The 17,802-nt window shown below is 33.6% G+C and overlaps 1 protein-coding gene across 3 annotated transcripts; it reads left to right on the top strand.

The window, feature by feature from the left end:
* The first annotated feature begins 9,401 nt into the window (after window positions 1-9,401).
* On the top strand, window positions 9,402-13,031 carry LOC133306094 (transcription factor bHLH143-like). Of its 3 annotated transcripts, XM_061506371.1 has the most exons (5): window positions 9,402-9,490; window positions 10,084-10,490; window positions 10,604-10,741; window positions 10,902-11,056; window positions 11,162-13,029. In XM_061506371.1, exon 5 carries the CDS (start codon window positions 11,188-11,190, stop codon window positions 12,256-12,258), a length of 1,071 nt encoding a protein of 356 aa, XP_061362355.1. In that variant the 5' UTR covers window positions 9,402-9,490; window positions 10,084-10,490; window positions 10,604-10,741; window positions 10,902-11,056; window positions 11,162-11,187; the 3' UTR covers window positions 12,259-13,029. The 3 variants fall into 3 exon arrangements, with proteins under 3 accessions (XP_061362355.1, XP_061362356.1, XP_061362354.1); XM_061506372.1 differs by having other exon boundaries at window positions 10,084-10,741; window positions 11,171-13,031; XM_061506370.1 differs by having other exon boundaries at window positions 10,084-10,741.
* Window positions 13,032-17,802: the final 4,771 nt, after the last annotated feature.

Raw genomic sequence — 17,802 nt, 5'->3', positions numbered from 1 at the left:
TGAGTATTTGAACTTGTCTGACCATGACCATGTCATATTTTTTTTTCCACATGATGATCATGAGAAGATCCATTTCTTTATATAATTATTTGAATTTGATCGTATCAAATAACTAAGTAAAACAAGAAAGTCACTATTTACAATATTTTCAAGCACGTTCCTAGCTCCCTACTGCCATTCCCCTCCTTTTTTGGTCAAAAGAAACAAAACAATGCGTGTAAGAAAGAATTTAGTGCTTGTATCATGCATTTTCATAGTCGATTGCATACATACGGAGATTCTGATAACCTGTTTTCTTTCTGATTTCTTTATATTTTAGAAAGAAAAAAAAATGAAAAGAAAATTTCTTTCTTTTTAAAATCATAATACTTTTTTCTCTTGATTGTTAAATTTTTTTGGTTGATATATGTCACTTTTAAATTAAAAAAAAAATAGAAAAGAAGATATGTGATTCGATTCCGACAAATCGAACCACTATTATGGATTTACATACATGTGTACCAATGTAACAAAGTTGGGACTGGCATAATTAGAACCACACTTATACTCCAATATTTCAAAAACCGCATGATTCTTCACAAAAATGAATCTCTCCCACCACTTCAGTGACTTACTCAAGTAGGAAAAGATGTGAAGTTATTGCCTTTAACATCACAGTTCAAGATTACCTCGTCAAGGCTCCTCTCTTTCCTTGCCATCTAAGGGACACATGTATAGGCACAATTGCACAAATGTCTAAATATCACTACTATGTTGATATGCAATTTAAGCAATGATGCATTCAAAATAGAAAACTTTTGCAATTTATGGAACATGGAGTTCTAATGTTTAATTTTAAGAAAGAAGATAACGGGATGTGTAAATCTAAAAATGGCTTAAAAATTTATGTATTTTAAAATAGACGCTTCATTAGCTGTTGTATATCGAGCACTATTATTAAATTTTATTGAGAATTCGTCATTGAAGTCACAAGCAAAGCAAGGTTGACACACGTGTATTGATGATGAAAATATTAAAATCTAACCAAACCTGACATAATTACCCATTTCAACCTGCAGGTTCTAGTATCGCATTAAAGAGAAAATGATGAAATAGTTCCTTTTCTTTACTAAAACATAACATATAAGGAGAGGGTTGAAAGTTATTATAAACAACCTTGGGATACACCACCCCAAAAGCTAGCTCAAAGGATGAGAGTGTTCAAGGTCTTATAAAGGCCACATTAGTTGCACATACAACCAATGTGTGAGAGTGTCCAAGGCCTTATAAAGGCCACATTAGTTGCACATACAACCAATGTGGGACTAGATATCTCAACACGTCCCCTCACACGAGAGCTCGTTGGGCTTGAAGAGTGGACAATGCAACAGGCCGGGCGGCGAGGGTCTGATACCATGTAAAGAACCTTGGGATACACCACCCCAAAAGCTAGCTCAAAGGGTGGGAGTGCCCAAGGCCTTATAAAGGCCACATTAGTTGCACATACAACCAATATGAGACTATTTATCTCAACATTATAATCAATCTTTTTCTTGGGAGGGAAAGGAAATGTGGTGGTGAACATTGAAAGAAAAGATTAGGGTGGGAAAAAAGACTAAGAAAGTGGATAGTGTTGAAGATATTATATATATAAGGGAAAACCCCGGGAGCAAGGATTCCCTTTCTCTTTTGGTCTAACTTTGCATTGGTTTGTGGTATTTTCAAAAAGAAAATCTCACAAAGCTTTTCAAGTGCGGAGTGGTGAATGGAGAGAGAGTTGTTAGCTTTCCAAGCGTGGATGTTTTTGTTGGAGAATCCACAACCAAATGGCTCCATGGTATCATGTCCCACACTCTCTCCCACACTCTCTCCCACACCAACTTGACCGCATTTTAATCCATTTTCCTCACCTATTATTTCCTTCTTTCTGCGTTTTTTTTTTTGTGACTGGGAAACGATGCTTCAAAGCGAGGGTAAAAAATGTTCGGGTTAATTAGGGCTATGCCAACATCCCCAAGACATATGCTTTGATAGACTCATCAAAAAACTACTACATCAACAACTTAAATCAACTTTCAAAAAAATGTTTAAGCTATTAAATTTTTGTTAGTTTTTAACTTTATACAACCCTCACCTAGTTTTTTTTTTTTTTTTAATGTTAAGCTTATTTACCAACCTCTCATATTCCATTAACTCAAAAAAAAAAAAATCAAAATCAAAATCGTTGCTGAGCATGTCTAACTCAAAAAAATTGTGTACTTAATTGGTCTCTCCTCTCTATAATTTCAACCGTTTTATTTTTGAGTGTCTGCATTTTAGATTTAACATTAAATTTACATTATTGGTAACTATAATTTAGATAAAATATCGGAAATAGTTTTAATGACTGCAGTTTTATCTCAATAAGTATGTCAATAGATTAATCACTAAAAGATATTGTTATAAAAAGACTTATAACAATTACATAATTCTCATTAATAATGGTCAATAATATTTAATCTTTTTAAAATTTGTAATAGCTAACTTTTTTTTTGTAGACTGTAATAGGTAATTATTGCCATTGTTGTAAGTTGTGGATCCAAATTTTTTTATTTATATCTGCATATTTAGGGATGGGAGTTCAGAGGTGGGTGACTCCAAATTTTTTTTTAAAAAAAGTTTTAAATTTATTAAAAAAAATAATATAAAAAAAAAACTTGAACTTACTACAAAAATAAAGTACCTTTTGTATTCTCAAAAAAAATTACGGAATCCAATTTAATTCTTTAGCAAAAAAAATCGACCTGTGATTCCTCTGAATTTTAAAATAGACCAATGTTAGTCTTTTATGGAACTAATGTAGATCTTTTTTGAATTTTAGAGTCCCACAATTTTGACTAACCGGATCGATTTTGGAAATCAGAAGGATTACAGGTCGATTTTTTTCCTAAGAGATTTAATCTGGTCCTATAATTTTTGTTGAGGACCAAAATATACTCTCTTTTTTCAAAAATTTGTGTGCACAGTTGTACACAGTTGCACCATTACAGGTCCATGGTTGTAAGTTTGTCCAATGGGTGTTGAATTGTTTGATCTTCAAGTCAAAAGTTTAATTTTCGAAGAAGCACTCTTGTGGTAGCTTTTGACTTTTATCACACCCAGGTCAAATTGCGAAAGCATTGCATAAATTTTGAAAATAAAAATTATATATATTTTTATAGTATTAAACAAAATTTCAAAAATGTTATTGTAATAATTATATATGAAAAAATTGAATTAGTTTTAAGCTTTTTTATAGAAAAATAAACAAATCTAAATATCTTGATTAGCTTATTTCATATTAGAGAAAAATTTATAGTTAAAATGCTCTAAAAATCTTTTATTAAAAATCTTTTTACATAAAAATTAAGCAAAGGCCAACCATCTATAGAAAAAAGATTAGTTTTGAAACACACAATATAAGGGACGATATGTAGTGGACTCTAGAAAGTAAAAATTAAAAAAAGAAAAAAGAATGAAAATTGGTGCCTCCTTTTGTCTATCCAATCATGTTAAAAGTAATCCAGAATTAACTCAAGGGGGCAAAAACACAAAAGAGAGAAAGAAAAAAAATGAAGAAGAGAAGAAATAGTTGATTTGGTTAACTCTCCCTATCCATGCGGGTCTCTTTTGTCTCCTTTGCATTTGTTTAAATTTGGAACCTCATCTGACGTATTGATATTGTAACGGATGCACTCGAATAACTACTACGCACGCATTTGATAGATTAAATAAACAACAGAAATTAATTAAAGGTCTAGAACCATGCTGGCATCACCTTGAATCGATTTTAGGAAGAGGCAGGGGGAAAAAGTAACAGTGAAAGAGATAGAGGAGTTTGTAAAAAATAAAAATAAAAATCATGCTTACACCTTCTAGAATAATAGAATATGACAGGTCCACTTCTTAGTATTTACCCGATGGCAAGTGTTATATATTGGTGACTCACAGAATGATTTCCCTCTTTTCTTCCTCTTGGTGGGCAATGACCAAGAAGCTTGTGCTAGACCATGGAGATTTGTTATTAGTTGGGTGATCCACAAGTCCACAACCACCAATTAAGCTCATGTCATTGCAAATGTCTTATTGGCCAATTTGGCATTATATTCAAAGAATGGTATATTATGGAAATTTGGTAATAAAGTGACCATGATGATAAAATAAAATTATTTTATTGATTAGCTTATTGAACATGATATTAGAATATCAACTAACTTTTATTATTTTTCTCTCTTCCTTGAGATTCTTATTTAACGATATTGAAGATGAGTAAGTAAAATAAGCATAAAAAAAATAGACATAATATCTTATCCCTTAACATATATATCAAAGTAGTTTTCTTAATTGTAAAAGAATTGATGCTTTGAATCTAAATTAGTATTTGGTGCAGCTGTTTAAGTACCAACAAAAGGTTAAACCCAATAGGATAGGGATGAAAGGAAGGAATTGATTGGTCTCGTTGATTGTTCCCTTCACTCCAAACAAGAAGGCATGAAAGTATGCATATTCTTATCAATTTAATAAGCTTAGAGCGCCTATATATTTGGGTGCATAGAGATCTTCTTCTCTGTGCATAAGATTTCTTTCAGGTGATAAAATCATGGGTTACACACCCTTTTGTATTTTCTTAGTGGGGTGGTACTATATCTTTTTGATTATTTTATTTATTAATTTATTCACCCCAGTTAAGGCTCTATTTGACATTGTTACTTGCGGAAAGTGTTAGGGAAAACATAATACCAGTTCTGTTATGACTGGGAGAATCTCACGTTTTAAGCCCACACAGGATGCCATAACGTGAGGCTCAATAAGTCATGACATACCATTATTACAGGGTAATGTTAATTTGACAATTTTAAATAAAAAATATAGTTAATGCATTAAATTGCTAGATCATGTAAACATATATAATGTAATTCAGATTCAATAATGTTGAAAAGAGTACTCCTATCTGTAAGACATGATTTAAGTTATAGCAAGTTTATGTTTTGCGTTTGAAAGACTTATGCAATGTTGGAGGATTGGTACATCCAAAAAAAAAAAAATTTGAATTTAAATTTCAATGCACTTTGAGTTTTATAATGTTATTCAATAATATATTGTCATATTATTTAATAAATAAATTAAAAGCATTACTTCTTCAATTTATGATTAAATCAAACACCAGACAAATTTGAATAAATATAAAGAGATAAGAAAAATAATACCACGAAAAGTATGTGGATCAATGATGGAGATTGTTCTAAATTGAAAACAAGAGACTTTGGGTAGTATATTACCATTTATGGATTGTGTAATCAACACAGATGTTAAATCTATCTCCAACTCATCTCAATTGAAGCCAAGCATGATAATGATATTTAGGTGCGTGCCAATAAACAGAACCGTTGGCATAATCACAGAAAAAAACAAGATTCTTAACAAATCATAATTTTAATAGATGGGAGTACAAAGGAAAGAATGAAAAAGATAAAAAAATAAAATAAAAAAAATGACGGAAGGAAAGGTTCTCCCTTTTATGGGATGACAGAACAAAGGACCCAAACAAAAAGTAGAGCAAAGTGTGGCTGTAGAAAGTTGTAGTCAGAGTCCAAAATAAAAATAGAAAAAGGTTCGAGTCAATGTAAGAAAGAACAAAACCAAATCGCAAAGCATCTATGAACCGGCTTATAAAGTAGAGCAGTCTTTGAATATTTCAGTAAATACTTGCAAAGTTAACGAGCGTGATCACCACCAAAGTTACCCATTAGTGAATGGAAAGGTTCAATACACGATAAATGACGAGGCAATCTATAAATGAATACATAAAACGGATGTGCGTGAATCGAAAGGTTAAATACAAGATATATGTTTTGAGAATAGAGGTTACTTTTTTTTTTTTCGTGTAGGATATAATTTTATTTTCTACAGACACATAAAAATGTGTAAAACTTATGTAGGGTTATGTGAAAAAAAGAGAAAAAAAAAATTAAAAACACTATAAACTTATATATATATGCTATACACTTTTATTTATATATATATATATATTTGAAAAAATATTTCTTCGATAACTTGAGATAAGTTTATCTCCGGTTACCCTAAAACTACGTCATTTTGTTTATTTATTTCTTTATATTATTTATTTCTTTATATTATTTGATTCACCTTTGAATGGTTATGATTCTCTTTTTCTCTCTTTTCTTTTATCACCACTGATCCATCTTTGTACGATTATGATTTAGTAGTCGGAGATAAAATTATCTCAAGCAGTTTCAGAAACGATAAGCTCATATATATATATAAACATATATATATATATAAGGGAAAAAACATTTATCCTTTTAAAGGATATAATTTTATGTCATTTTAGATCATAACCGTTAATTTTTGTCAACCAACAGTTAAGATTTACTGGATTTTATTGCTAATTACAAATGAGTTAATATGTTTGATCAGTAAATCATAATAATTGATTGACGAAAATTAACTGTTAGGATCTAAAATGACACAAAATTATATCTTTTAAAAAGATAAATATTTTTTCCATATATAAGATAAAATTATTTTCTATAACATAAAAAATATTAATTCCTAAAGAATAATATAAAAATTATTAACATAGCCTAACATAACATTTTAAACTTTTGAGATGAATCGCATATATCCAAGATAGTACAAAAAGGATGGTGTCTCGTTTTCATTCAAGAAAATACCAAATCTCAAATGAACATTATAAATACATAAAGAAAAATCTTAGATAGTACATTTCTCGTTCGAGAGGTTGATCAAGCTTTTTTGTCACCTAATAATCATCAGTTGGGTAGGAGGTTTGTAGTTGTTAATATTACCTGGCAGTTCCCGGAACCTGGTTTTGTAAAAATTAATATTGATGGGGCTGCTAAAGGTAATCCGGGCCCAGCTGTTTGTGGTGGTATTATTAGGGATTCTGCTGGAAAGTGGTTAAAAGGGTTTGCTTTGAAGCTTGGTGCCTGTACAGCCTTCAAAGCTGAAATGTGGGGGATCCTTCGTGGTTTGGAACTGGCGTGGAGTGAAGGTTTTCGTCAAATAGAGATTGAAAGTGATTCAAAGAGTGTTATATCTGTGCTCACCAAGGAGGGAGGAGCAGTCCGTGAGGGTCATCTGATTACTCGAATACAGACTTGGTTACAAAAAGATTAGCGTGTTAAGATTAGCCATATTTATAGAGAGGGTAATGCTTACGCTGATTGGATGACAAATTATATCCTGGATGCTGAAAATGGGGTCACAAATGTTTTTTTGTGAGAATCCTCCTACTGGTATTTATTTTTTATATTTAGCTGATTTTTCTTCTGTAGGGAGAGATTGTGCTGTAATTGTTGATTAGTTTTCCTTGTTTGTTTGGGCTTTTGCCTTTTGTTCACCCAAAAAAAAAAAATGGTTGCTAGTAATCATCATTATATTGAAAATTTGTTAGTAATTGTCGTTTGGTGTTCAATTTAAATTATAAAAATCGAAAATATTATCATAAGATGGTTAAAATCGTATTTACGATTGTTTTGATGGTTTAGGCACATCCGTATATCACATCAATTGAAAGTATAATGGTCGTAAGTGGCGGGACCAATGCCTAACGAGCTTTTAACCCCAAAGTCCCAAAGCCTAAAGTTAGGCCATCGATGGTTAATAAGGAGAGAAACACCGTCAGGTGGAGTGAGTTTGAAATATGATATACTATTCGCTGATGGGTGGGTCCCCAACTTAAAAATCTATATAATTCCTCGTTTGAACGGTCAAGCTAAATTATTGATGTTCATGTGAAACATTTAGCTACAGACTCTTTTCAATCTTGTAATCCCCATCGTCGTCTCCTTTCACTTCTTTCTCTTTGCATCTTCATGTTCTCGCAAATTTTTTTTCCCCTTTCTATTCTTGTACTTCTTCCCATCTGACAAGGATTGTATGTTTGTACGCTTGCTTTTGGGCTTAATTGTGCAAATAAAGTAAACCACAATAGTATAAGATTAACTTTATATGTCCAAAGCTATGTTCCAACCAAAACAAAAAAAACTGTGTCTACATACATATCATCTACTGACTACTATAAAGCTATTTGGAGGTTTAACTATACCACATGGCTAAAGGTTGACTATTTCATGCGTTGGGCTTAATGTTGATTTGATTTGCAAAAATGAATGATACCGTGGAATAAAAGCGGAGTATATATTTTATGGAAATGGATCCTTTTATATATAAAATTACATATGAGAACATTCAATTCCATATTCTAACAATAAGACACAAATTAAAAAAATTAAAAAAGAATAAGCAAGCTATTATTAAGTTTAAACTGAGAAGAGCTTCTTGTATTTGGAGATAAGTTAATTGGATTGAATAGTTCGAGTCTACTTAGCTTATGGACGATTTCTCTTTACCATAGTGCACGCTTTGATAAGAGGGGTATTAGAAAAATTGAAGTTGGTGAGGGAAAAAGCTATGCAGATTAAACAAAGGATACAAAATTGACTTTTAAGGGATATGTTGCGTATAGCTAGTAGCTATAGATAATATAATCTACATAGCCTTTGCTTTTTTTAGTCTAAACGGGTGATGCGGAGGATGTTCATATTAATTCAAGAGAAGTAATACACTGTAGCATGTTAAACAAAACTCTTCAATTTTAGTACTTGTATATTTGGGTTGAAAATAAATAAAAAGAAAAGAAATCATAGGCTTCTCCACCTTGTTTTCATTTTTTTCATATCTCATTTTGGGTTTTCCAAATTGCAAATTTGGCAAGGATGATAATAACTAACAAGGGGAACATGAATCCTTTGGCCGATCAACCATCATATAAGTATATTAACCGTACAAAATATGATGATTGAATTTGAGGAGGATATAATAGGAATTTCAGTATTACATTATGAGCTTAAGTTATAATCAGCAATGCACATGATGGGTTTTGAGGTTGGTTGGAGGGGAACGAGGACACGGGCAACTTGAGTAACCACTAACCACATCGTGTGGTTTGGTTCGAACCCAGGGACATGGTCAGGTCAACAATGCACAATGCGAGTGTATTCTAGTGACTAACTAGTGAGTGCTCATTGACCCCATAGCAAAAAAAACAAAAACATTCACAAGGTCATGATACAATAACCCACGGGGCCACACAGAGAAAGAGAGAGACATCCATTAACCATAGGCTTAGGCTACTGTGATTCATCATTGTACACTTAAGAGCTTGCGTGCACTCCTGTGTCCTCACTCCTCACGCGCGGGCACGTATGAACTAATCTTCCACAACACTCACAAATTCTTTGTATTTTTCTTTACAATTCAATGAATAAATTATTATTTTTAATCCACTTCAATCGAGGGCATATGTGTCAATGCATCTTCTATATAATTCAACAACCCTTCTTTCTTCTTGGTTACACACGGTTACCATTTTCCACTTTGACTGTACTCAAGTCACGCTTGCTCCCTCTTCTCAACTGCTTCCGTCTTTTCCTCAACAAATTACCTTGTATGTTCTCTTTTATCATTAGCTTCATGCTGTTCTTTTTAATGAATCTTATGTTCTACCTCTATTATTTCTGTAAGTTTCTTTGTGTTTTTTGTTTTTATTTTGGTTGTCACTCCTGGGATTATTTATTGATAAAACTGTTTTAGTCTGAATCTCGTTTTTCGCATGAGATCTCGTGGGGAAATTTGTTTTCTTTTGGAATCTTGGGTAATATTTTATTTTATTTTTTGGCAAATTTCTGCTTCCATTTTTTAGCTCAGTGCTCTTGAATTTTCATCCATGGTTTTTTTTTTTACGAAGTTACATATTTTCTCGTTGTAAAATGTCTCCATTCCGAAGCTAATGTTTTTTTTGTTTTTTTTGAATTTTCCCCACCTTACTGAAGATTTATAGCTTAGATTGAACTGAATCAAGGTTTTGTTTTGCAAATAAGATTCAAGATAAAAGAAAGAAAAAAGGAAAAGTTTTTCCTTTTCATTTTGTTCTTACTTTTTTTTTTTTTTTTATAATTGATTTGGTTCTATCTTGAACTGAATTAAAAGTTGTTAATCTGTGCAAATTGTTAGATCTCTGATGTCAAAATTCTATTGCAGGGTGCTAAACGGGTTTGTTTTATTTTTTTGGCTGAAAGAGTAGTGGTGGCTTTCACTTTTTGGATAAGGATACAGCAGCATGCCGTGGTGGCTTAGTCTCTCTGTTGATGTATACCGCAAAGTGATTTCCTTGAACCTGTATTGCAAAGTGATTCTGTAACTTGCAAATCCTGTGACCAAAACTTTTTTTCAATCTTCTCATATTCTTCTCTTCCTCGCCTCACTTCAATGGGATCCACTTTCTTTATTGTCGTTCCTTGTTATGTCCGTCAGATCAGTTGAAGGATAGCTACCACTTCTTGTTTTTAAGCTCTTTCGTCCAACTGAGTCTAGTTTGATTACCCGTTATAACCTCTTAGTTGTCATTAGGGAGCCTTTTTCTCTTTAGGAGTTTACCAGTCTCATTAGTAAGTAAATTTTGTGTATTGTTCAATTCATCAAATTCTGTTCCACTGGCGCGGGACTGTTCAGACTTTACATTAATTGTTTGCGGGAACATTGTGGTTCTTCTATTTTGAAGGGTTGGAAAGTAGTTATGGTATTTCAAGCAGCGAGTCAAACCAGATTTCGGGCATTGAAACATGAGAATGGAACAGCAGGGAGCTCCACCATAATAGTTAGAATTATAGCATGTTTTCAACCTCTCAGAGAATGCCAGGTATGATAAGGATTGAGGAAATAGCCCTATCTCTGAGATTATTGTTTTTTTTTTTTTTTTAATTTTTAATAGTTTGCAATCTTTCGGTTGTTCTCATGATCTTCATGGAAGATATCAAGTTATGAACTCATATTAATTTTTGCTTTTGGGTTTTATCCAGGCTGAATACTTCCGTCATTTGCTCAAACCTGTGACGTAATTGTTTTCTGCCTTGCTCCTTTTGGGTTAAAGAGGTGGTTTTAGTTGTTTTCCTTGTTGGTGAAAGAGAAGCCATTAGTAAGAGATAGCTCTTGTGTTGAAATCGTTTTTCTTCAGGTATATATTGCATTGTTAATTTATCATTCATTCATTGAAATTTTTCTTATCTCTGCTTGTCTTTCATTTTGGTTATTTGTTAATTCCATGGTTATATGTTTTTAGATTCTTTAGGTGATTGTTCTTGTTGAATGGGAGAAGATTGTGGAACCTGGATACCCCAGCTGCATTTTGATTGGCAATCACACAATTTGAGTTCCTTTGGTGCTCCCCTTGATGTGGGGAAGCAGAATTGTACTTCTGCAGTTATGAATCCGTGTGTCGATATGGTCACAAGAAATGAGCCATTGCCAGCTTATGTGCCCTCTGCACAACCTCATTTGCAGTTAGCACATTCTAATGAACCTCATGGTTGGTTTTATTGTTTGCCTCGATTTCGTCAGGGGTTTATGCCTGCTCCAAACTCCACTGCTCAGGAAAAACTCCCTGCTGGCCATGTGAAAGGTTTTAAGGAGGAAATTGCACCCAATGGGGAATCTGTTTTCCCTCAGAAGCAATTCCTGGTCATTGACCAAACTGGTGATCAAACAACTCTCATTTACAGTTCAAGATTTGGGAGTCCAGTTGAGTTCCTTGCTTCCCGCGACTCAAAACTTCATGGTTCTAACGATTTGAATGGGAATGAACCTTCTTTAAAAAGAGATTTGAATCGTGTGGTTGGACCAACTTTGAATGATAAAGTTGATGAAAATCAGGGAAATGACATTGAAAGCGAGATGCATGAGGACACAGAAGAAATCAATGCATTGCTTTACTCTGACAGTGATGGTTATTCTACTGAGGATGATGAAGTTACTAGCACTGGGCATTCGCCCAGTATAATGACCACTCATGATAACCAGGAACCCTTAAAGGGAACAGCCGAAGAAGTTGCTAGCTCTGCTGGAAAAACAAAGAAGCGGAAGCTATTCGATGGGGCTTATGATGACGACACGCACCTCATGGACACTGCCAGTTCTCTGAATCTGAGCAGACCCTTTGACATGGGTGGAGATGATGCAGAATCAAGATGCTCTAGTGGCAACTACAGTCAAGGGTATAAGAAGATGAGAAAGGAGAAGATACATGATGTTTTAAGCATTCTTCAGTGCATTGTTCCTGGTGGGAAGGGCAAGGACGCAATCGAGCTTCTGGACGAGGCCATACGTTGCTTGAAGTCCTTGAAACTCAAGGCTAGAGCTCTTGGACTTGATGCCCTTTAAGTGGGAGACTTCTTAGCATTTATCAATGTGTGTAGTACGTTATATTTTGAGTTTTGGTCTGCAGAATAAACAAGGTATATTCCCGTTTTATCTGAAGATGTATTCGGCAAAGAAAAGGGGGTGTGGAAGTGTAAAATCCAAATATTGTGAAGGGACCCTTTCTCAACTGAGTTGAAACTTAGAAATCAGCTGGTCCTGCCTTTGTAATTTATGTGTTGTGTGTGAAGAAAGAAGGGAGGTAATTCAGCATAATATGCCGCAATAAAGGAAATATGAATCATTAGTCTATGTCTTAGGGGTTAGAGAAAGTAGCACTATCGCAGGCATGGGATGTGAGCTGTTTTGAATGAGAAGACTGGTTGTTCCATAAAGTACCCAAATATGAGAGTGCACGCGTCTTGGTTGTTATGTGGCCCAACCTCGCGCTACCTCTTTTTGTATCCTTGTCATGTTCAATCCTTTGTGGGTTTACCTTTTCTCTGATGTACAAATTTTATCACTAGCGAAGCACCGTCCCTTTTATGAAAGATTGACACAACTTGGGGAAGGGCCCCCTCCTCATACACTCACAATTTTCCACTTGGAGGAGACGGTGCATTAATGTAAACTCGCTTGGGGGAAACACTGATTTTTGTGTTCTATGTTCTGTTTAGTGGTGTTATTATTATGGGCTTCTGTTGTGTAAGGGATGATATCTTGGTTGGATGTAATTCAATGTGGTTGGTGTTACTGTTGTCTTTTTGCCTCTCTAGTTACGTCGCATGCTCGCATTTATAATAATGAGAAAGTGTCGACGCGTTTTAAATTTTTATTTCCTTAGCTTAAAAGTTTTTTTTATTAAATGTACTTAAAATTGTAATTATTATTGTTATTTAGATGATTCCTCTGTGATGACAAGTATGAAAAGTTCTCATGGATGGTGGGGTGATAAGGGCCTAAGGGGACCACAGCGTTGAATTATTAGTGAAGAAGATACATATATATAAATGAGAGAGATAAAGGGAGAAAGGGGCATGACGGTGGTGGTGGTGAGTGGTGGTGAGTAGTCAATAGTCATGGTAAGTATCAAACGAAAGAAAAAATTGTTGAGATATATAGTCTCACATTGTTTGTATACGTAACTAATGTGAAATTTATAAGGTCTTGGACACTTTCACCCTTTGAGCTAGCTTTTGGGTAGTGTATCTCAAGGTTCTTTATATGGTATCAGAGCCTTGTCGCCTCTCACTTTCTCTTGTGGCGTTCCTTAACATAGGTAGGCTGGACCTGTTGCATTATCCACTCTTCAAGTCCAATGGGCTCTCGTGTGAGGGGGCGTGTTGAGATATATAATCCCACATTGGTTGTATGTGCAACTAATGTTTATGAAGTTTATAAGGCCTTGGGCATTCACCCTTTGAGCTAACTTTTGGAGTGGTGTATCCGTAGGTTCTTTACAAAAATCTTGTACAGTGATTTGTTAATTCCATTGATCATATACTGTGTAAACGAAACTTGCCATTGCTTGAGCAGCTTGTTAGTATGTGTTTTCTTGGTGGCCTCTCTTTTCTCGGTGGAGGACATAGATAGGGTGGACTTTGAATCCCTTTTATTCATTTTTCTTCTGGGATCATTTTGTTCAGCAATGCATTACCAAATAGAATATCAGTATAGTTTTTTATTTTGGTTATAAATACTCAGTATTTTTTTTTATATCTATTGTAGTTTTGGCTCAGTATTAATGACTACGAATTTGATCAGAGGGGTGGACTAACTCTTCTAATTGAACCTACCGGGCCATATCTTGCATCATTCTTGGTAAAATTTATCTTTAAATCGTATTTAATGATGAAACATAATAATTGGATTTCCTTGAGTAAATCATTACGAAGTTCGATATTAACATGAAGCACATTTTAATTAATAAAAACATTATTACATATTTTAATCGTGTATAAAAGATAGTGATCAGACCAAATATAATATGGGCTGATCAATATGTATTGGGCCTAATCACACACGGTTGAGACATAGATGAAGTTTTTTGCCTTTGGGCTTAGAGTTATTGTTGAGGATCAGTATGCCTTTATCCTCTGCTATCGCGGTGAATCCGAATGGGGGTACCTGCGAAGACACTCCGATGCTTAAGTCAGTATCAGAGGCAGATGTATGTATGTGATAATGAAAATAGATAGATGTACCTGGGTGTGTACCATATGCTTATATAGCAGTTATGATGCCGCCTTCATGAGGCGGTATAGCTTCTGATTGACCTTATTTGGGCTGCAGGTCAGATTATGACCTAAGTAGCCTTATCTCTTATTACTAGGTTACCTGAGTAGAGTCGCGGCGAGCTGTCCTCTGTTTATTAGTTTCAAGGCGCGGTTAGCTTGCCTTGGTTCTTAAGTTAGCTTCCTTATTTCTGAGGATCTTATAACAAAGGGCGGTTTCATGCGCGATAGGAGCATCGCGTCTTGCCATGCGCAAAGGGGTTATCGCGTCTAGCCTTGTGCGCGATGTTAACCATCACGCTTTGCTCTGGACCCTTCATAAGATTGGGCTTCCTTGCATATTATTGGGCCTCTAATGAGCTTACTATATCTTATCCAGATCAGATAGAATTTAACACTTTAAAAATTTAAAGATATTGAATATTTTAGCTTTTTAAATAGTTTTTATTTTTATTTTTTTAATTTATGCCATAAGAGAACAAAATTACAAAATCTCATAAAATTTACCTTAATTCAACTGAATTCAGCTTTGACTAAAGTGGGGTAAAAGTTTTTAAGAAAAAGTGTAGAGTTACAATGATCAAAAAATTAAGTTGGAATTGTGATAAAATATATTTCATATTTTTTTTATAATCAAATATATTTCATATTTAATAAATTATAAAGTTAAAAGTTAATATGTTACTTTTTTAATTAACAATTATAATTTATTACTTTACCTTTTAAAGAGTGTCATTAGCTTTAAAAAGGCCAAATCACTCAATTGAAATAACAATAGGAACTAGGAAAAAGGACCGTATTGCATTATTATATTTACATTCACAAAAATGACAAGAATAATTGCTTGTTTGTTCCACTGTTGGGCTTCATGGATGGGGCAGGTCACTTGTTCCTCATATGGGCAGTCTAGTTCGAATTAGAAAGTATTAAAAACTATCAAATGGTGGTGTTAATAGTAAGGGAATTGAGTAAGTGGAAAGAAAAGAAGAATATTGGTTCAATTCTCATGTATTAACTTTGGGAGGAGTTTAAATATCTTCATCTCTTATCCATCTCGTTTTCGGATTAGTCTCATAGTCGACTTAAAGAGTCGAAACTTGTAAGAATATCGGGTAAGCTAATTCGCCTCAAAGAGATAATATCAAGAGATAATTAAGGTTCGGTTAACTTAAAAAAAAAAAGAATATTAAAAACTGTTCCTGGATAGAACAAGAAGTTAATCCCGTGAAAGACGTGGTTAGTCCGAAAGTTATAACTATCTCATTTCTAAAATGTTGTGTGGCAATTTGTACCTAACGTAATGTCTCCATTGGCATGTTTAATGACTAAGAAATCGAATAAAACATTAATAAGATGACGAAAGGCAATTTATTTAGACAAAAAATTCAAGCAGCCATCACTTATTACTAGAGCTAGAGCTGGCAAAACGGGCTAGTCTCGGAGGGCCAACCCGCCCAACCCGCCAAGCGGAGCGGGGCGAACTGAGTTTTTTAACCCATCTCAAAAGCGGAGTAGGGCGGGGCAAACTCATTTTTTGGCGGGTTGATGGCAGGCATAGGCGGGCCAACCCGCCCAACCCGCCAAACGGGGCGGGGCGGACTGAGTTTTTCAGCCCACTTTCAAAAGCGGGACGGGGCGAATTGACTTATTTTTTGGCGGGTTGATGGCGAGGCGGGGCGGGGCGGACTGCCCACTTTGCCACCTCTACTTATGACTACGCTGTATTTTGATTCTCCATCTCTCTTCGCTTTCTTAATTAATCTATACTTTTAATTTGGTGGCCACAAGTGGAAATACTTAAGATAAAGTTTCCTCTACCTCTCATTAAAATTATTATGTCAAGTAAGAGAGTTTTAATTATTAATAGACAAATTAATATTGATAATTTATCACTTTTTATTCCGATATTTTTCTTTCTCATCTCTCATTATAGTTGATTTATTTTAGCAATTAATGGTTAAGATCCTTCTATATAATATGATCATATTAAATATTACATAAAAAAATTCATTATCATCCTCCACATTGGCACGTTCACATGCATTGTACTATTGTGCACAAAATTAAAAATTAGAAACAAGTGTTGCAAAATTATAATGGCACACTCTGTATATCCGAAGTCTTTCATTGTCTTGCAATCTCATCCGATATTTAAGTGAGGACATATAAGTAGATTAAGTTACTATTTTAAGGTTTTGGTTCCACATGAAATATAAAGCTTATAAATGTGTTTTTTTTTTTTGGTAAACTATTTGTGTTTTTTGTTATGTCTACTTGGTGAAAAGTAAGCTCGAGAACAAGCTTATCGACTCAAAATTGAGCGAAAAAGTTAAAAATTGAAGAGCAATAAATAATATGTAGTGCTCTAAAATTTGCACATGATTTTTTTTGAAGTTTGAATAAGGTGAAATAAATTTATCATATCAGTATCTTTCAAAAAAATAAATAAAAGATAATCATATCAGTACTTGGATTATTTTATGATGGAATGAATGTAAGTTTTCATTTAATTGTTTGTAAAATGAACATAATGATAAAAATATTAGTAAAACAATAAATTATTTCCATTCCATATCACCAAATTAGAAAGAGGAGGGGGGGGTGTCAAGAGGTATTTAATGAAATGGAATGAAAAATATATTCCATTGTGTTTCATATCATTCTACCCATTTTTGAGTAATTTCAAATAATGATAGCTAATATTATTCTATTCTATTACTATATAAATTATTCATTTCCATCAATCCAAACATAGGTTGAGGCAATGTTATTAAGTTTAGATGGTCATTAATTCGGTTGAAATACTAGGTGAACGAGTCACAGATTCAACTGCAGTAATTGAATTTATATAAAGATATATAATAAATTAATAAATAAAAATAACATAATAATCAAAGTAATGTAATTTAGTGATTAGCATTTTACTCAACCAATATGGTATCGAGTTTTCAGAAGCAATTACTCGTGATTCAAACCTAGCATATCTTTTTCAACAACAATTTTGTTTTTTCATTCAGCGCAACAATCAACTCCAATGTTCATTCTTCATAATACTTTAACTGAAATTTGTATTTTGCATGACAATTAAAAATAGAGATATATTTTTACAAGGCCATTTTGTTTTTTGCAGTTGATTCTCCTGAAATAGTTTCTAAATGAGAAATCATACTTTAGTGATAGTAATGAAAAAAAGTTATGATGTGTTTTGAGTTGATTAGGCACCACAATTCAGCTTCTCTCTTAATTTAGATTCTCCCTCTCCCTCTCGCTGGTAATGAACAACAGGATATTATTTATCTTTTGTTATTTTTCTTCATCTTATTTTGTGATTAAA

The sequence above is a fragment of the Gastrolobium bilobum genome, unplaced genomic scaffold, assembly GCF_033153095.1.
Source record: "Gastrolobium bilobum isolate Gb01-03AN ecotype WA unplaced genomic scaffold, APGP_CSIRO_Gbil_v1 utg50351, whole genome shotgun sequence".
NCBI lineage: Eukaryota > Viridiplantae > Streptophyta > Magnoliopsida > Fabales > Fabaceae > Gastrolobium > Gastrolobium bilobum.
Note: the sequence above shows the minus strand (reverse complement) of the source record. Positions and strands in the feature narration are given on the sequence as shown.